General features: G+C 41.9%; 1 protein-coding gene across 1 annotated transcript; it reads right to left on the reverse strand.

The window, feature by feature from the left end:
• Window positions 1–1,492: 1,492 nt before the first annotated feature.
• slc25a47b (solute carrier family 25 member 47b) lies at window positions 1,493–21,353 on the reverse strand. Its single transcript, XM_055641157.1, has 6 exons — window positions 21,114–21,353; window positions 12,354–12,397; window positions 12,196–12,267; window positions 7,486–7,668; window positions 5,382–5,664; window positions 1,493–3,355 (listed from the first exon to the last, which is right to left on the reverse strand). The coding sequence occupies exons 1-6, from the start codon at window positions 21,148–21,150 to the stop codon at window positions 3,069–3,071; spliced, it is 906 nt and encodes a 301-aa protein (XP_055497132.1). The 5' UTR covers window positions 21,151–21,353; the 3' UTR covers window positions 1,493–3,068.
• Window positions 21,354–21,396: the final 43 nt, after the last annotated feature.

A 21,396-nucleotide genomic window follows, 5' to 3' on the forward strand; every position in this document is an offset into this window, starting at 1 on the left:
TGCTGATCAATACTTGACTGAGACTGGAAGAGGATGGATCTTGCTGATCAATACTTGCCTGAGACTGGAAGGGGATGGATCTTGCTGATCAATACTTGCCAGAGACTGACGGAGGATGGGTCTTGCTGATCAATACTTGCCAGAGAATGGGTCTTGCTGATCAATACTTGCCAGAGAATGGGTCTTGCTGATCAATACTTGCCATAGAATGGGCCTTACTGATCAATACCTGTCGCATTCTGGCAAAGGATGGGTCATGCTGATCAGTACCGGCTGCAGTCTGACAGAGGAAGGGCCTTGCTCATCAATACTGGCTGCAGACTGGCAGAGCACAGGGCATGCTCGTCAATACTTGCCAGAGAATGGCACAGAACGGGTCTTGCAATAAATCTCTGCAAAGGTCTCTACCAATGTGGCCCATTGTACAACACACCCAAAGTCACCAATGGGTTACCTGGGGACCCTGGAAAACTCTGCACCACTGTCTGAACAAGATGGTGGCCAAGCCAGGTGACTCTCTACTTGTTAGTCCCAGTAGTGGATCTGCAATCATTTAAACCTCTACTCCAACAGCAGCATTTTCTTACTCTATTCTCATTATCCTGTATCTGTACACTGCGTATGGCTTGATTGTAATCATGTATAGTCTTTCTGCTGACTGGATAGCAAGTGTACATGCAACCTTTCACTGTACCCTGCTACACGTGACAATAACCTAAACCTCAAATCAGCTTTCAGCAAAGACAGACATGAATGATGACGTTCACCTTCGCTATCATTCCATCATTGAATCAGCTTTTCAATGCCTGCGATGATCAATATCTCAAACCCAGCACGCAACGAATGGTTCGTAGAACACCAGTAGTTCTCATTTTCCTGTAGAACAAACTATCAAAATAATGGTAACAAGGTTGTTGCGATTATTTGGTATAAATGAAAAATTGTCCCTAGAGTGTTAATCTGCGGGAATCTCTGGTTGGTGCGGACTGGGTGGGCCAAAGGGCATGTTTCTGTTTCTCTCCGCTAAACTAAAAAGTTCATCAAGATATATCATGGCCCTGGCCCTCATTAATTCTCTTTATATGCAGAAATGAATTTATTTTTGGAAGTGACAAAAAGGGACATGTTTCTACTCCTGTGGTCTAGTGCCTGCCTCACAGCACCAGAGACACAGGTTCAATCATTACCTTGCCTCCTGTTTGCATGTTCTCCCTGTGGCCATTAGGGTTCCTCAGGGTGTAGTGGTTAATTATTTACATGTGTACAAGATACAGTAAAACTTTTATGCCTGCGAGCTGCTATCCAGGCAAATGGTTCCATTCAAGAGTACATCGGGCAGTGCAAAAGCTCTGGTTTCCTCCCACATTGTGGGCAGTGGAGGGGGGAGGGGAATGACGAGAATAGGGGGAGAATCAACAAATGGGATGAACATGGGATAATGCAGTGGTTGATGGTCGGTGTAGACACAGTGGCCAAAGGGCTTGTTTCCATGCTGTATGCCTCTGACATTGAAAGAACAAAATGAATTTCAATTAATTTAAAAGATAAATTAACATGTAGGATCTTTTGCATTAATTAATATGCACATGTTTTTAATATTTTAAGGATATTTAAATTGCACAACCAAGAAAATACTGCAAACGATAGATATTTTTATTCTTTAGCTCAATTCATTGCCAAACAGTGTAAAATCAATAAAACATGCTGTATTTGGGTTATAATGTGCAAAAATAAGTATTCTTTTGACATTATTTCAATATACATAACCATCAATAAGCATTCAGCACCTATAAACAATGGGTGCAACATTAACATTTACACTGGTACAGAAAAATGTGCCAATTATACCAAAATATATATTTTTCTCTAGTTCACTTTCTGCAGCCATGATATTAATTGGCACAATTTTAATTGGAGACAATAATAATTGAACATTTAAGGTTTTTAAAGGCAAAGGGACTTTATTTATTTATTTATTCATTCATTCATTCTCCAGCCTCTTAGAGTTGCTGCCAAGACTAGCTTTCATCGTCCTTTATTTGGGAATGCAGTGGAAAATCAACTTTAGACTCACGGCCACCCTTCTAGTGCAAGTATTTTCATGGTGCTGTTGACCAGAGTCAGGATTAAGACGAGATGAGGTGCAACATTGTGGAACTTGCAGATAGTGGTATTTCCTTGGCTCTTTTGTTCATGTCTTAGTGGTAGAAGTGGATTTAGGTGCTAAGCAGGAGCCGAGGTGACCAACTGATGCACGTTTGCAGCTAGAAGGCACATCAATTGCACAACATTCCAGAGTGAAGAATAGTTCTCAGCATTACAGTGCACCAGTTCCATAAACAAAGTCCAAGATGGGATCAAGATTAATCGAATAGTACCCTAGCTTATGGTAGGACTATTCAGAAGCCTGATGACAGACGGAAGAAGCTGTTCCTCAGTCTGGTGGTACAACGCTTTCAAGCTTCTGTATCTTCCGTCTGATGAGAGCAGGGTGGAGGAAAGACTGGAGTTGGATAAGGCTTTATTACGTTTGCTGTTTTCCCCCCAAAGGCATAGTGAAGTGTAGATGACGTCAATAGTCAGGAGTCCGGTCTGTGTGATGGACTGGGTTACATCACAACTCTGCAATTTCTTGCTATCACAGGCAGAGCTCATCAACAAACCAGGCTGTGATCCTGCATCCTGACAGTATGCTTTCTAGTGCATCTGCAGAGATTTGTAATAGTCACTGAAGACATGCCAAATTTCTTCAGTCTCCTCAGCAAATCGAAGTTGTGTGGGGGAAAAAAGTGCTTAACCACCCAAAATTGATCAACCTGTTTCAAAAACGAAACTGAAAAGTTGTGGCTGAGATTTATTGCAGTATTAAGCTCTGGGTAGCCCACATTCAGTCAAGTCAAGTCAAGTTTATTCGTCACATACACATACGAGATGTGCAGTGAAATGAAAAGTGGCAATGCTCGCGGACTTTGTGTCTATATTTAAGATATTGATTCAAGTTCGTGAAGCCTTGTGTAAATTTTAATATGTAGATAAAGATGCATTGCTGTCAAATGTTGTGCGATGCATTAATCCTTTAAATTTGCCTTTTTGAGGAATACCAGCACAGTTTCATATATTGCAAAGGTCATTCCATTGACAGGAAAGGCACGCACACAGTTCAAGCTCAGGCCTTTGAAGAAAACCCTCATCCCTTCTTGTCTGAAACTTTGAGTGATACAGTTCAGCACACCATTATATTTCTGCTGTCCCATGCCATCCATCTGCATGCGAGACTTCATGACATCCATTGGAGTTGCCAGTATCCAGTAAGTCGTGCCTGCACATCCGCCAGCCACCAACTTGCCCAACCAATCTGTTTATGAAAAACCTTTTACTAACTCAAATATTTGATCGGTAAAATTATTTCCACGTTTTCATTATTCCACAATGTTAGTCTGCATGCAACCACCCTAAAAGAGCACAAGAATTTCACTTTTAGAATAAAAAATGCCCAACCCCCAATTCACATAAATATAAAGGCCATACAAGGATGAAAGGAGAGCTTTGTTTGAAGGGAGCATGAAATGCAAATAGTTGTGGGGAAAAGTATTAATGAAGTGATATTAAACACAAGGATAACAATTTCAAATTAGAAAGGTTTGATGAACATTATGGACAATCGACAATAGGTGCAGGAGTAGACCATTCGGCCCTTCAGGCCAGCACCACCATTCAATGTAATCATGACTGATCATCCCCAATAGCACCCCGTTCCTGCCTTCTCCCCATATCCCCTGACTCCGCTATTTTTAAGAGCCCCATCTAGCTCTCTCTTGAAAGTATCCAGAGAACCTGCCTCCACTGCCCTCTGAGGCAGAGAATTCCACAGACTCACCACTCTCTGTGAGAAAAAGTGTTTCCTCCTCTCCATTCTAAATGGTTTACTCCTTATTCAATCCAACATTAGCCAAGTTATATCAGCAAAGTTGGGGGAGAGATGGACAATTGCATCATTTAACGTGGAACAGTGCAGCATCAGGACAGGCCCTTTGGCCCACAATGTTTGTACCAAGCAAGCCTAGCTGAACTGATCTCTTCTGCCTGTACATGATCCATATCCCTCTATTCGCTGCACTCCCATGTGCCTATCTAATAGCCTCTGAAACACCACTGTGGTATCTGGCTCCACCACCTCCCCAGGCAATGTATTCCAGGCCCCCACCTTCTTTGTAAAAAAAAAAAAAAAAAACTTGCCCTGCACATATCCATTACACTTTCCCTATTTCACCGTCTAGTGTTGGATATGCCCACCCTGGGAAAAAAGTTCTGATTGTCTATCCTATCTATGCCTCCCATCATTTTATGTACTTTTATCAAGTCTCCCCTCAACCTCGGATGTTCCGGAGAAATGCTGGTGTGGATCAGACTTCGGGAAGCAGAGCTCTTAAGCTGAAGGTGAGAGGGTGCAAGACAAAACTGGTGGTAACAAGCGCCTAGATGAAAGTTTCAGTAGCAGGTGGAAGACCTAGCTAGGGACAAACACCTTAGGACAGTGCAAGTGGTATTTCCATGACACAGATGGATTAAAGGCTCATACTGACAAACTGGAAAAGGATCAGAAAAATCATAGTGAAGGTAGATGGTGAGGGGTTTAAAAAACACAGAAAGGAGAGAAGAGATCAGGATGGTGGAAAATGAGGAATGGGAAAATGTCACAAAAGATTACAGAAGAAACTTAGAAGATCCTATGTGATTTCTGGGAACTCCTGAAGGCCCTGTGACTCAGTACCAGTAAAAGATAGAGGTCCTTGGAAGATTTTGAATGGAGGTTGGGTTGGGAAGGACATTGCCAAGAGTAAGGAGTTCCTGGGAAAACGTTCCTCTACTCTGCCTTCTCCCTTGTCTCTTCCATACTTCACTCCTAACCCCCCTACCTTGCTGCATTTTCTTGTGGCTGGAAAACCCTGGCAGTGTGTCCAACATTAATGCTGAAACAGACATTAATCAAAGGCTCACAACTTCAGTGAGATTGAGTGTTGAGTTTAGTGAGATCGTGTGTTCAGTTTGAGTTTTCAAAAATCAAACAAACATTTTTTTACCTTTTACCCAACTCTAATCGAAAGATCCTTGGAGGTTAGAATATACCCTAGTTATCAGTGACTATTAGTATTATGAAGTAGAGTAATAAATACTAATAATAACTTTTTTCCAAGAATTAATATTCTTTAAAAATATAAATCCTATGTCCAAATGGTTAATTAATTTTGTAGGAAAGTAACACAGAAATTGTCCATCTTAAGCGATACCGAACAATGGACACAATCTTACAACTGGAGTTAGCTCATTTAATATCAAATGATATTGATCTGACCTCTAAATGGTTCTAAAATTGTACGTACCTGGTTTATGTTGTCCCTGTGGAGTAAGTTGTTCACTGAAAACGGAGTAGGCTACAAAATATAATCCAAAACATGGGATGTCTCTTAACCACAGTGCAGTAATGCCTCTGTACAATCCCAGTGTGCCCTCCTCTTTCAATATTGTTATCAGGCAGTGTATAGGGCCTCTATATTTGGGCATTGTTAACAAGCCATGAGATGATTGACCTTGATATGGCTGGTGGGGATGTGTCTGATTCTGCTGCCTTATCTTGATTAAGTCAATGGGAGCAAACACCATAGCCTGGAAAACAAAATAAACAAGATTTAAGAAATGTTGATTATTTTTTAAGTGGGGCTCTTGGAAGGAGTTTAAAAAAAACTCAGACAAAGATGGATTAGGAAAAAATATTAAGAAGTATTTAACATCAACTGATAATAAATCCTAAAATTGATTATGTGCTGTGAACTGAAGTTTATAAAATGTATAATCTATTGATGGAGAATTCCAATGTAAAAATTAATTTAAAGGGAATTCCCCAATGTATCTGATGATTGGATGTTCTCCGTGCTTAATATTTTAAGTGGCAGCAAATACTGCACTGAAATTATCACTGAGGTAAATGACCAGTTAATACATTTGTGCAGTGCTGACTGGGAGATTGATATTGGCCACAGCTCTGGAACAACTTCAATTTTCAGGTTCAGTAATTGCTATTGAACATTTTATATCCACATGAACTGGCATCTTAGTTGAATGTCCCATTTGAAAGCTGAACCAGCAGCATTTCCTTAGTCCTGCACCAAAGGTCAGACTTGGAGTTGAGCATGGATTCTACACGGCATCTCCAACAAAGATGTGACTACAAACCCAATGTCAGTGTACACAGCAATGATCATTTTGCAGCTAATTATCAGTCTATTTCATTAGTCTTTTTCCATATAAACATATGTACTGTGAATCAACTGCAAATCATACTAAATTCAGCTGGCTTTGGTGCATCAGAGAAGAGTTTTGATCTAACTTAATATTTCATCATTAACCAAGGCATCTTTTTAAATACAAACAGTTGTGCTAAAGTTACTGGACATTGGAATAAAAGCACAAAGTGGACTGGCAGCTGAGCAGCAACTGTGGATTTTTACCTATCATTGGAACTGGAATAATATTAAAGAAATACGTTTTTTGATTCACGGAGAGGATTGTGTGCCATGTACTACATCTCCAATTCTGTTAGATTTTATCAGGAATGAATTAACAACGATGCTTTTACACACAAGGATTGTCTGAGGGTCCTCTGCCTCTTAGGTCACAAGTGATAGTGATAGCCATTCTGCCCATCGTCTATTCCACCATTCAATCATGGTTGACCTATCTTTCCCTCCTAACTGTTTCTCCTGCCTTCTCCCCATAACCCCGGACACCCTCACTAATCAAGAATCTATCTATCTCTGCTATAAAAATACCCAAAGATGGCCTCCATAGCATTCTGTGGCAAATAATTCCACAGATTCACTACCCTCTGACTATGGAAATTCCTTCTCATCACCTTCCTAAAGGAACCAAGCTTCCATGAACACATGCTGAAACAATCTCAGCCTCCTACACCCGTTGAACAAGTATTCTCACTGAACAACTTTTTCCTCGATTCCATTCACTTCCTCCAAATAAGAGGTGGGAGCATGAATGAGTATTTGAAGAAATTAATTCTGCTAATCCCCAATAGGTCCCCTCTAAACCCATCCTTTCGTCCATTATTCTACCCATTTGCCTTGCACAATCAGATCTTGTTATTTTTCTCTCTATGCCTGTACCCTATGACAGACCTACCATTTTGCCCATCCCTTCCCTTCAAACCTTGTCACTCCCAGCATTTTTCTAATTCCTATTTATGATTATGTACCTGAACTGCAAACATTTAAAATTCCTCCACAGACAGCTCGATAACATTCCTGCATTTTCTGGTTTTATTTCATGTTTTCGAAGTGGCTGACATTGTTCCCCCGTGTCCAGTTAGTACAGAACTAATTAAATGATCTACTTACCAGGCTGAAACACAACCCGAGCTGGAAAAAGAGGTAATGTGCAAAAGACAGGAAAGCGGTTGCATTACAAACAGCTTACCTCAGCGGCCCCTGCAGCACAGCCAGCAACAAAAACATCAAGTCTCGATGGCTTCAAGGCAGAGCTGCCATGCCGAAACTGGCATAAGAAATGAAGGCTATTTCTGTATGTGCCGAAACAAACAGAACTGCATATCGCCACTGACAGAACAGGTAGAGCCATTCCTTTGTAAAACCCGTAAACCTGTGGAACGACAACAACAAACGTAATGGATATTGCCATGGGGATACAAACAACTAGTTCACAATTTTCAGAATTGGAAGTTTGTCTCATTTCTTGTCCCATTCATGATCAACTTGGTTCCATTTGCATTTGGTTCCACTTTCCCATCTCTGCAATGTGTGTTGAAGAAATCTCCTCATTGAACACTAAATCACAGATCATTCAAATCTGTAAGCAAGGTGCAAAACAAAAGTCAAAAGGAGTTAATTGAGCATTGGCATTTAAAACTAGAAAGGTGGAATGAAATGGGAGGATATTTTTGCTGCACCAAAGGTCACACCTGCAGTACTGTGACAGTTCTGAGCCGTACAGAAATATAACAGCCTTGGAAGGAATGTTGGGCAGATTAACCTAAATGTTGTCAAGGCCTCGAGATTTAGATTGTAAGGAGCTATTACATAAATCAGCAAAGACTGATTTGGTTCAAGGTTTTGTGATTTTGAAATGTACTGATTGAGGTTTTTTCTGATGGTGGGGAATTCCAGGGCAGGAGGGCACAAAGGACAAGATTTTGTTCAGGGGCTATGGTGCGCCTTCTCTTTGCTTTGCCCCACATATATTACTGCACATCCACGGGTACAAGTAGTCTCCCCATAAGGTAGAGCACGGGGTGGAAGATTGCAACCTTCACGTGGTCTGCCCTGTTGCGATGAATGCAATCAAACCAGTGTTCACAATCAAATAAGATCAAATAGAACAAGTTGTCCTACAACTTTAGGCTGTGCACGCCATATGCAAGAAGAAGAAGAAGAAGAAGTAGAGCAGCAAAGGTGCCTGATCCTAGGGCTCCTACGCCCCGTACTGTCTTCAGCTTCGCTTGCAGTGAATTGTGGACGCAGCCCAGACCATCACACAAACCAACCTCCCTTACATTGACACCATTTATACCTCTCGCTGCCTCGACAAGGCCAGCAGCATCATCAAGGATGAGTCTCACTCTAGCCCCTCCCTCTTCTCCCATCAGGCAAGTGTGTGAAAGCTCACACCTCCAGATTCAGGGACAGTTTTTTCCAGCTGTTATCAGGCAACTGAATCATCCTACCACAACCAGAGAGCGGTGCTGAACTACTATCTACCTCATTGGAGACCCTCAGACTATCTTTGATCGGACTTTACTGGCTTTACATTGCACTATGTATTATCCCCGTATGTATCTATATACTGTAAATAGCTCGATTGTAATCATGTATTGTCCTTTCGCTGAATGGTTAGCACACAAATGCTTTTCACTGTACCTCGGTACACGTGACAATAAACTTAAACTGAGCCATCAGAAGATCTGTACAATGACTTACAAACATCCTAGATAATCAGAGACAATTAAAACAATTGTAACAGATATAACCATGCTAAAACTAAAGCAATATTTATCTAATATAAATTAGAAACATTAATGTCGATTCAAATAAAGAAAGAGAATTTAACTTACCCGTACCCTTTCACTGCATGCCGTGACCTTTTAGATATGAATGAGGATGAGCTACATATAGTGGCATGGGCTGACATAAAGCTGAAGGGTCAGATATAAGGTGTACCTTTCACACTGGTCAGCTTGGAGGAGCTCAAAGTTGAGCCAAGCCTTAGAATCAGAGGTCAGATATGCCAGTATCCAAGCTTGCGTGCTACAGCAGGAAGTCAGAAACATGCCGACCTGACAGCGGGCTTCACTGATGGTTCTCTTCCAAAATGTTGGCCCATGCATGAGAAAACGTTCAGATACATGTCTTCATGCAAAGGATGGAAGCATGTGGGATTGTCTCCCACCAGAAAGACGATAGAGACTTTTTCAATTAGGAACTCAAAAACTGGGATCAATATTCTTTCTTAGTGAACGGGATGAAGGGAAGTAGAATTAGTGGAAGGAATTAAGTTTCACACTCTGTGCTTTCACTGAATGGTGGAACAGGCTCAATGGACTGGATGGCATAGTCACACTTATCTTCAAAATGTTTCATTTTAAATAACACAAACATAAGCAAACAGGTAGACCAATTAAGCCAATCTGAGATCAATCGCCCTAAAGATCTAAGCTTTAAAAAGTTTCATTGAGCAGCATCTAGCCATTTGACTTTTTAGCTTTACATTGTTTAGCAATGTTACAAAATTTTGAGATTTTAAAAATCAAGTCTACAATTTATCCCATCAGATAAAGCATAACAATAAGTTTAATTTGACACCAAATTCACTTTCATATCTCAAGTATTATAAATGTTATGGCCATTTTCATACTCGGAAATTAGCATCTTGTTCCCTATTGATTTTCAATGGACATTACAAAAAAGCTGTGATCTTGGATAGTCAAAAGCCCATTTCTTAAGGAAAGATTAACATTTTTAAATAGCCGAAGTGTCCAAAGATTATTCACAAATAATTCACAATATAACATGATTTTTATATCTAATTTACATTAATTTATAGGCCAAATGGAAGGAATTTAGTGTTCAATTGCTGTAAATAAATGCCCATTTAAATCGGCTTTCTAGTGGGTTCATGTGAACGCGCTGGTTTAGAACGTTCACATCGCGCTGGATTAGTGCCTCAAATGCCGAGAAAAATACTGCGGGATATAAAAAGCCCAAAATGAACTACTCGCTATAGATAACTTGATATACAGGGTTATATATATGCCCCATTTAATGTAAAAATAAGGTACATACCTTTAATTGTTTGCTTTATAAAACCCTGGGGCTGCGAGAGGTTGCGGAATGAGAGAGTAATTTTAAAACTATTATAACTATATTACCGAGGCCTATAAAACTAATAATACCTTTTGCGACCGGGTCTTGCAGCGATTTTTCGTTAATGATTTACTAGGCTGAACATCTGCGATTAGAACAGCCTAGTAAAAATCACGTTTGAAACCCGCCCCCTCCAAACAGCGCCAAAATCGCGGACATGGCTGTGGTCAGATTCCCAATGACGATTCAGGTAGGTTTTGTAACATACCTACATTGTTTGTAGATGCAATATATTATGTCAGCAAATGACAGTGAAAGTGATTGTTTGATTAAAATTGAAGGCCTTGCAATTTACGATAAAATGTTATCAATAAGCTAGTTTTATAGAGTAATTTATTTGCACGAGATATTGTGCATAACTAGAAAATGAAATACTTAACTTCTGGAATTTCCTCAAAACATAGCTGACGTTTCAGAGAAAAATGCTGGAGAAACTCAGCGGGTGAGGCAGCATCTATGGAGCGAAGGAATAGGTGACATTTCGGGTCGAGACCCTTCTTCAGACTAATGTGGTGGGGGGGTGGGAAGAAGAAAGGAAGAGGAGGAGACAGTGGGCTGAGAATTGGAGGGGAAAGAGGGAGAAAGCAAGGACTACCTGAAATTGGAGAAGTCAATGTTCATTCCGCTGGGGTGTAAACTACCCAAGCGAAACATGAGGAGCTGCTCCTCCAATTTGCGTGGGACTCATTCCGGCCATGGAGGAGGCCCAGGATAAAAAGGTCGGATTCGGAATGGAAGGGGAAGTTGAAGTGCTGAGCCACCGGGAGATCAGGTTGGTTATGCAAACCGAGCGGAGGTGTTGTGCAAAGCGATCGCCAAGCCTACGCTTGGTCTCACTGATGTAGATCAGTAAACACCTAGAGCAGTGGATGCAATCGATGAGGTTAGAGGAGGTGCAGGTGGAACCTAGAACTCTGCCTCACCTGGAAAGACTGCTTGGGTACTTGGATGGAGTCAAAGGGGGAGGTAAAGTGACAAGTGTAGCATTTCCTGCAGTTGCAAGGGAATGTACCAGTGGAGGGGGTGGTTTGGGTGGGAAGGGACAAATTGACCAGGGAGTTACGGAGGGAGTGGTCTCTGCGGAAAGCTGAAAGGAGAGGAGATGGGAAGATGTGGCAAGTGGTGGGATCACGTTGGAGGTTGCGAAATTATCTGTAGTATGTGACGGCTGGTGGGGTGGAAGGTGAGGACAGGGGGACCCTGTCCTTGTTACGAGTGGGGGGGGGGGGGGATGGGGGGGGATGGGGAGTGAGAGCGGAACTACGGGATATAGAGGAGACCCTGCTGAGAGCCTCATCTATAGTCGAAGAGGGGAACCCCCGTCCCCTAAAGAATGAGGACATCTCCGATGCCCTGGTTTGGAACACCTCATCCTGGGTGCAGATGTGGTGTGGACAGAGGAATTGAGAGTAGGGGGTAAGAGTCCTTACAGGAAGCAGGGTGGGAAGAAGTGTAGTCCAGATAGCCATGGGAGTCAGTGGGTTTGTAGAACCCACTTTTCATAGATGGCAGATCTACTTTTCAAAAATCTACTTTTCATAGATGGCAGATTCCATAGCAGGTTCTATGCAAGGTGGAAGATGTTACAGAGTATCAAGGATATGAGAATGTAATTAAACTTATGTTTTGCATCCAAAATTTCAGAAATTAAGCATTACAATTTCTAGTTTAAGGACAGTAACGTTCATGAAAACCATTACTAAGCAATTTTTTAAAAATGGTTTCATAAGTAAAAGTTGTGCAGACTTACTTTTTCTCTCCGATAAGTTGATAGGATACAGTGCCAAACACCGCTGTACACGTGTTGTGTCTGAATTCTCACCTGATGAGACAACTGATATTAGCTCCAATATCGCACATGCAAGTATGGACTACATGTAGCTGTACATCTAATACAATATACGTTACCTTGATCGTATCCAAAGGATATCCCACAACTGTAGCAAGTCCACCTGCGTAGATGTTACAACAACGAATGCAAAACATAACTTTAATTACGTTCTTATATCGTTAGAACTCTAGAACAAACTCATCTAACATTACATTTCTAAACCATGGAATCCTCCATCTATGAAAAGCCACATGTGCAAGTTAAGTCAGTCATTACTTATTTTGCCCTGTATGCAGATACAATATAGAAACTTGTATTATCATAGAATCAGTCGCATGAAATGACCTTATGTTTGTGACATCCATCATCAGTGTCGCTGGAAACAATTGATTTCCATCCTTGGCTCCCAATTTATTATTCACCAAAGAATCATGGAAAAGCAAGTTGGAAGCAGAGCAAAGCTTCTTCAGTCAGCTGCAAATAACCAATTCACATTCTCATCTTTTACTTTGGAGCTGGGTTAAAATAAAAATGTTTAATTGTTCCCATTTCTACAGCTATTAAGCAGGATTAGCCAAAGGTTTGCCTAAAACGCAGTGCGATCTACAAAAAAAATTGCACCTGAATTTGCAGACAAAATTGTGGAAATCCAACATTTTATTTATTAAATATTATGATTTGCAAAAGTCAAAAAGCGTGTTTGTTTACAAGGGAAAACATCTTAAACTGCATAAACTTCCTTTACATTTAGATCATGGCATTAAATCATGTCTCTAAAAATAACAATATTCCTTTTTCAGTACCCGTGATGCAGTCTACTGCTCAAATCCAGGAATCTGAGTTGAATAGTGACTTCTGATGCTATCTGTGTGGAGTTTGCACATTCGCCCTATGACTTCACGTGCTTCTGCCAAGTGTTCTGGTTTCTCCCTACATCACTAAAATGCGTTCATTGGTAAGTTAATTGGCCAGTGTACAGTCTGAAAGAGCTGAGATAGATACAAAAATGCTGGAGTAACTCAGCGGGACAGGCTACATATCTGGAGAGAAGGAATGGGTGACGATTCGGGTCGAGACTCTTCTTCAGACTGAAAGAGCTGATGAGAATGTGGGTAGAATAAAATGGGATTAGTGCAAATCTTTTGCTTGTCGGTAGATGCAGATTCAGCAAGTCTTTGCATTGCTGCAGTCTGGGTAAGCCATTAAAACGTGGATAAAAAATAAATGACCTGCAAAATTGCTGTATGACTATGACAAACCCGTTGTGCTGTTGCAAGTAAGAATTTCATTATTCTGTTGATACATATGACAATAAAACACTCTTCACAAATTATAGGAGCAGAATTAGGCCATTCAGCCCATCAAGTCTACTCCACTATTCAATCATGGCTGATCGATCTTTCCCTCTCAACCACGTTCTACTGCTTTTTCCCCATAACTCTGACGCCTCTTGACTCATGGTTGGGATGATACACCCTAATTTGTCCATAATATACAGCGCAACAGATCATTCCAGCTGCTTGGCATGTTCATTGCCACACAGACATGCAATAAAATGCGTCCTGCAGTAAATATCTGCAGCACATCCAAGAAACTTTCCCTCGGACTTGAATATCAGACTTGAAATTATTTTTCTTGTGACAAGGAATTAAACAATTTGGCCCATCGATTATAAATCGTATTGTATTGTATTGTATTCAAATTTATTGTCATTGTCTCAATTAGAGACAACGAAATGAATTTCCCTTTACAGTCAGTATCATAAAAATAAATAAATAATAAATATTAAAACATATTAAAAAAATAAAATAGAATTTAAAAAAAAAACACAAACACAGAAAGTCCACGACACAACACAACACAGTGGCACCAAGGTGAGGAAGGCACCATTGTCCAGCCAGCCTCCCCTCCGATCTTCCCAGATGTTCATCCGTGGTATAAAGTGGCTTACAATGCTATCCCAGTTCCTCACTTATTTGTCCCTGTGGCCTCTTCTCCTTGCAGTCTCAACAATTCGCCACAGACTTTATCATCCATCTTTGCATCAGGGGGAAGATTGCAATGGCTAACTAACTGACCAACTTGCATATTTCTGGGATGTGGAAAGAAACCAGAGAGCTGGGGGATACCCACATGATTTCAAGACCAACATGCAAACTTCTCAGCAACAGAATCCAAGATTGAACCTGAACTGCGTATGCTGTGAAGCAGGAACTCGACCAATACTTACACTATGCCCCCAAAATAATATTGATCAGGATCAGAGATGGCAACATTTTACTACAGCAATTAAAACAAAAATGTAGCCTTGCCCTAAAAGTGGTTCAATTACCTCCTGATTTTCTTGTGTGTGCTTTTACGATTCTTTTTAGTCAGAGAAAGAGAAGATAACAATACTGAAGTTGTCTGGTTATTTTGATGGAGTTATTTGAGTGTATTACACAAACTACAATTTTATTTTTGTTTATGTGAGATACTGAGGAGATAACTCTATACATCAATGGATATTTGACTCAGCTACAGATGGAAATACTTCAAGGACAATGAGCAGAGGAAACTGCTCCTATCAATGCATACTTGATAAAATTGCAATTATCAAAGGAATACTGAAACTTCAATGAATAACATATCTTTTATTGTGAAACGATCTAACAATGTTTGCAAAAGACACAATGTAAAGAGTATGCACTGAAGTTGTAAACTTGCATAATGTGGGGAGAAGGCAGGCATGGGTTATTGATAAGGGACGATCAGCCATGACCACAATGAATGGCGGTGCTGGCTCGAAGGGCCAAATGGCCTCCTGCACCTATTTTCTATGTTTCTAATAGTCTCAGCATATAATACAATGCAAGTATCAATAATTAAATCAAACAGAAAAGGTTAGAAATAAGATGAAATAATAATCTTTCAGCAAAGTTTTGCATTCCAATTAATGTTCTGCAAGTTAAAGATCATACAAGGCAGAAACAATCAATATAACAGTTTATAAAAGGTAAATGTTGATTTACCTCACAACCACAAATATTTTTATTCATTCTAATTAGCTACCCACAATCAAAATGTGACAGCACACAAGGAGAAACTGTGGAATGCAGTTAATGTTCATGCCACTTTGCCTTGAATTATCAGCAATCTAATCGACTGAGGCATAGAAATTACTGTTTATCAATGTGCAGCCTATTTATTTATCACCCTATGGGCACTTTATTTATTGATTTACGAGCGCAGTCATTTTTCTTCTACATTAATGACTTTCCTGCCTTCCTGTAAGTCACCAATATTATTTTTGAGAATTTCTCAGAGGTTTGCAATATTTGTATCTAATCACATGGGATTTGGTTTTGCTAATTGATCCATTTTACTTGACCTACCCATAGTGAACCCATTACACAACCAAGTTCTTTAAATGATTGAGGGAATGTTGCCTTTATTATTCCAGAATCTATTCCATCCATTGAGCAATCGATGCACAAATGAAAACTCATAGACTTCAATCCTAAATCTGCCTTTCTCCATTTAAAACATGTGGCTTCATATCTCCAAATTTCCCAAACTCTTATAATGTATCTTAACAATACTTTCTTTGTAGGCAAAAAGGTGCCGGCATGCAAGATTAATAAATTAACGTGGCTTGTGGCCGTAAAACAAAAGAGTGGCAATTTTAGAGTTTGCTGGTATGTTGTATTGGCACGTAATCTGCATAATCTCATTGATTATGTCATTGTATGAGACAGGGACCACCGTGATGTGAACATCACAAGGGCCATGATCGATGCAGATGACTGCTGGACAGATCATCGCCTCATCCGCTCCTTGTAGATAGATGTCTATCAAACTCAAGAGGAAGAGGAGGATTCAAACAAAGCAGATCCGGCCAAGGCTGAACCTTGAAAGCCTGGAGGAAACTGCCACCCAGCAGTGACTTCAGGCTTCTCTTGGGGAAAGCCTCCAACAGGAATATCCTGATGATATTGAAGGGCACTGGAGCCGACTCAAATCCGCCATCCTTGATACCTGTAAAAACATCCTTGGGTGCAAGTCCAGAAAACACCAGGACTGGTTTGTCTAGAACGACTCAGATAGAACAGCTCATCTCCAAGAAAATTAAAGCCTTTTGTGCCTAGCAAAATGATGTAACCTGCAAGGCCAAAAGAGCCAAGGCGGACGTCCAGAGCCGGGTGAAGGAGCTTAAGGCTCCGGAAATCCAGAGACTGGCAGACTCGGGTGACATCAAAGGCTTCTTCAGTGCTACTAAGGCCGTCTATGGTACAAGCTACCGTGGCTTAACCCCCCTGCGCTCAAAAGGCAGACAAGAACTGCTGAAGGACAATGGGTCCATTAACGCCCGATGGAAAGAGCACTTCCAGGAACTCCTCAACCATGGCAGCACAACTGAACCAGACATTACCCAGCGCATGCCCCAGAGTCCCATCAGAGAAAATATGAAATAAGTCCCACCATGATAGAGATTCAAGATGCCATCAAGAGCCTTAAGAGCAACAAGGCCACCGGTCCAGATGTGATCCCAGCTGAGATCTTAAAGGAAGGTGGACTGGAGCTCCTGTACCACATCAACGCCCTACTCCTCAAGATCTGGGGAAAAGAAGAACTTTCCTCAGAACTCAGGGATGCTCTGTGACCATTTTCAAGAAGGGGGACAAGGCTGAATGTGGAAACTACAGGGGCATCTTGCTCCTGTCAACAACATGTCCTCGCAAACTGACTTTTACCACTGTCTGCGCAGGTACTCCCAGAATCACAATTCCCAGAGGCAATTCGGACTGTAAACGCCCTAAAGGGACTAACTCTACAGAACGTTTTTTCCTTCTATTATTTATTATGTAAAAGAATATGTGTGTTATGATTGTGTTTATAATTTGTTTGGTTGTTTTGTTGTTTGTCTTTTGCACAAAAGTCTGCGAGCATTGCCACTTTCATTTCACTGCACATCTCGTATGTGTATGTGACAAATAAACTTGACTTGACTTGACTTGACTTGGCTTCCGCCCATCCAGAAGTACAGCAGATGTGAAATTCGCAGCACTCCAACTCCAGGAAAAATGCCGTGAACAAAGACAAGTAGGCAACCTTTGTACATGGCCTTCATAGACCTGACAAAGGCTTTTGACTCGGTAGATCGCCAGGCTCTTTGGAGCATACGATCAAGGTACAGTTGTCACGACAAGTACGTCAGAATATTGATAGGTTGAAGGCCAAGAGCAAAGTCAGTAACACTGCCATCATGGAGCTTCAGTACGCGGACGACTGCACCATTGCAGCACACTCTGCAGAAGACCTCCAGGGCATCCTGAACGCCTTTTCTGTAAAATCGCTTCTGTCTTGTCTTGTCTTGTCTTGGTTGGCCCTAAACTTTCCTGGATTTAATGAAAAGAAGACAGAGGTGATTTTATTTGATCCCAATGGCTGCCGTGAACCTCCATTTGTTGATTTAGGTCCATTGTCAAGGTACGTGAAGCCAATAGTTGTGAACCTGGGTTTTAGGATGGACAGTGACTTTAAATTAGATCGCCAAATATGCGCGGTGGTTAAGTCCAGCTTCTTTCACCTAAGGAAGCTGGCGAAGGTGAAGCCCATTCTCGAGCGGCAGCATTTTGAGACAGTAATCCATGCCTTTATTACATCTAGGCTGGATTACTGTAACGCGCTCTATTTTGGTGTTGCTCGTTCTTCACTGGCTCGTCTCCAGTTGGTTCAGAATGCTGCTGCTCGCCTTTTAACAGGGACTCGAAAGAGGGAGCACATATCGCCAATTCTGGCCTCCCTACACTGGCTCCCGGTGCACTTTTGAGTTCATTTTAAGATACTGTTATTTGTTTTTAAATCTCTGAATGGGCTCGCCCCGCCTTACCTCTCTGAGCTGCTCCACCCATACGCTCCTGCCCAGTCCCTCAGGTCAGCTGGTCAGCTGCTCCTGGAGGTACCGAGGTCTAGTCGGAGGCTCAGAGGGGATAGAGCCTTCTCTGTTGCTGCTCCGGCACTCTGGAACACCCTGCCGTTGCACATCAGACAGGCCCCCTCACTGTCCATTTACAAATCCACTGTTAAAACACATTTGTACTTCCTGGCTTTTGACCATGCCTGAGACTTTGCTTCTGTTTGTGGTGTTTTTGATGTTTCTTTATTTTACTTGTCTTTTCCTACTATTTCTTTTGATTGTTATTTTGGTGTGTATTAACTTTTTTGTCAATGATTAGTGATGTACAGCACTTTGTTGCAGCTATGTTTGTTTTTAAAGTGCTCCATAAATAAAATTATTATTATTAATTATTATTATTATTATTATTATATAGAGCCATGGGCCTAGCCTTAAATATCAAGAAGACCCAGGTCCTACATCAACCTCCACCCAACCAGTGGTCTACCCAGACCACTATAAAAGTGGACGACACCACTCTTGAAAACGTTGACCACTTCCTTGGCAGCATTCTTTCTTCAAAAGCTGACATCGACTCTGACATCAACCAAGTTGTGCCAGACTACACCAGACTCAGGAAAAGAGTCTTTGAAGACTGAGACCTAAAGGCTCAAACAAAACTGCTGGTCTACAGAGCCGTTGTCCTCTCCACCCTGTTGTATGGAGCTGAGTCATGGACCACCTGCAGCAGACACCTGAGAGCCCTGGAACAAAACCATCAAAGATCCTAACGAAAGATTCTGAGGATCAGCTGGGAAGACAAACGCACCGACATCAGCATTTTGGATGAAGCCAGCATGACCAACATCACCACCGCAATAATGCAGCACCAATTTCGATGGACTGGCCATGTCATACGTATGTGCTAAACAAATCCTGTACTGTCAATTGAAGGAAGGTCGGCAGGCCAACGAAACGCTTCATGTACAACATCAAGAACAGTCTGAAGAAATTCCACATCACATCAAGCAACTGGGAGCACATTGCACTGGACAGGCACTCCTGGAGGAAATCCGTGCAGGAAGGAGCCACACGTCACGAAATGGAACTACGCCGTGTCGCAGAGACAAAGTGACAGCACCTTAAGGAGAGAGAGAAGGGGGCTCAACGGCTACCAACCACCGCCAGTCTCCATTGCCCACATTGCACCAAGGTGTGTGAATCGCGGATCGGCCTCTAAGACATCTGCAGACCCACAAATAGACGACCCTATGGAGAGGAGAGGACAGTCATACTACTTTCGTCATTGATAAGGTGGTGGAGAGCTGCCTACTTGAACTGCCCCAATTGTCCGGGTGAACCACAGCACCACTGGGTCAAGGATTCAGACACAGCAGCAGAGAACATTCAGAGCAGGTAGATTTTGCGAAGGAGATAGAAACAGGCATAACAGGACTGCTGTGGAATGGAGATCACTAGAGTTGATGAGATCTGGGGTCTTGGATGATGTGGGTCATGGTCAAGGGGTAGGTATGAGGAGGTGACCGAGAGCCTGCCAGACTACAGCAGCACCTCCTTTGTCGGCAGGTTTAATGACAACACTGGGAATGTTACTGAGCAAGCAGAGGTCTGAATGTTTCACTGAACACTGAACATGCTTGGTCACCTTAACTCCCCTTCAAATTCCCATAATGACCTTTCTGTCACAAGTCTCCTCCATTGCCAGAGTAAGGCCACACACAGACAGGGGGAACAGCACCTTAGATTCTGCTTTGGTAGCTTACAACACAATGGTATTAATATTGAATTCTGACATTTCAAGTAATACCACCCTCCCATATTTTTCCTGTGCCTTCTCCCATGCTCTTGAATCACCCCGCTCCTTCATATCGCTCCTCAATCCCCCGTTTCTCTTTATTCCCCCTTCTCCCTGTTCTTTCCACATATATCCCTTCCTCCCTTACATTTCACTCTTTCTCTTACCCTATCTTACTCGTCTCCTTTTCACCTCGAGCCTTTGTCACACTCCATCCTTCAGACAGTAAACAGCACCCCGCCACACCTGTATCCACCTATTACTAGCCAGGGTTTGTACTACACTACTACACCTCCTCTCTTCCAGCTTTCACCCCCCCCCCCCCTCTCTCTCCCACCACTATCTGTCTGAAAAATGGTCCTGACCCAAAACACCACCTATCTATGTTCTCCATTGAAGCTGCCTGGCCCACTGAGATAATCTAGTACTTTGTGTCTTTTTGAGTAAACAAGCATCTGCAGTTCAGCATATCACTTGCCATGCATCCCCAATCCTCTTTTCCAGCTTTCTCTCCCCAACTCCAATCAGTCTGAGGAAGAGTCCAGACCTGAAACGTTGTCTGTCCATTTCCTCCACAGATGCTGCCTGACCCACTGAGTTCCTCCAGCACTTTGCTTTTTCGTTCACAAGTTTTACGAAGTCCGATAACTTCAATGAGTTGTGGGGGTTTTTAAACATATATCTCTGGAAGGAGTGCATTAGTAAAAACGGTTTGTCTCAACTGGCTAAGAGTTACTATTAATTAAACTATCATAGGAATATTGCATGTAACTAAGCACATATGCGTCAGGTCCCACCGCCCCTCTTTATGACCTTTCATTAGTTTCAATGGCATCTTAATAAGCCTCAATGTTAGAAGTACACAACTTCAGCATGCTTTGCCAACTTTTAAAACCGCTGACATGTTAATTTGACATTGATTCATAAGCAACATTAGACAGTGAATGTACAAATGAACAAATTGAATCTATTTGAAACCAGACATTTAAAAACTGCAAAGTCTCAAAACTGGCAAACGACATTGTTTTGTTATATTATTAATTTTTAAAACATGACGCATCGGCATAAAACGACAACTTCTTACAGCAAATGTGTGTGTTTTCCTCTCACTTTAAAAGCTCTTGTGGCAGAGAGGTTTCCTACCTGCAACCCAGCCCGCTATAAAGTCAATGAAATGCATATTGCACCAAACGTCAACACCGCTCGGCGCTCACGGCATCATAGATAGATAGATAGATGTTGGTTGCTCCTTCTGCAGTGTGAGGGAGAGCTGAAGCTAGTATCTTTGGGCTGAAGGGGGTTGTTTCTGAGAAGGGCGCTGTGCTCGACGACAGTTGTGTAACACACGCCGGGACTCCATTGGGGAGGGAGGGAGGGCGAGCGCGCCCCCTCGACTCGACTCGACTCGCACGCGGGCCGGGCCAGT

Source organism: Leucoraja erinacea, chromosome 9 (assembly GCF_028641065.1).
Source record: "Leucoraja erinacea ecotype New England chromosome 9, Leri_hhj_1, whole genome shotgun sequence".
In the NCBI taxonomy this organism is placed as follows: Eukaryota; Metazoa; Chordata; class Chondrichthyes; order Rajiformes; family Rajidae; genus Leucoraja; species Leucoraja erinaceus.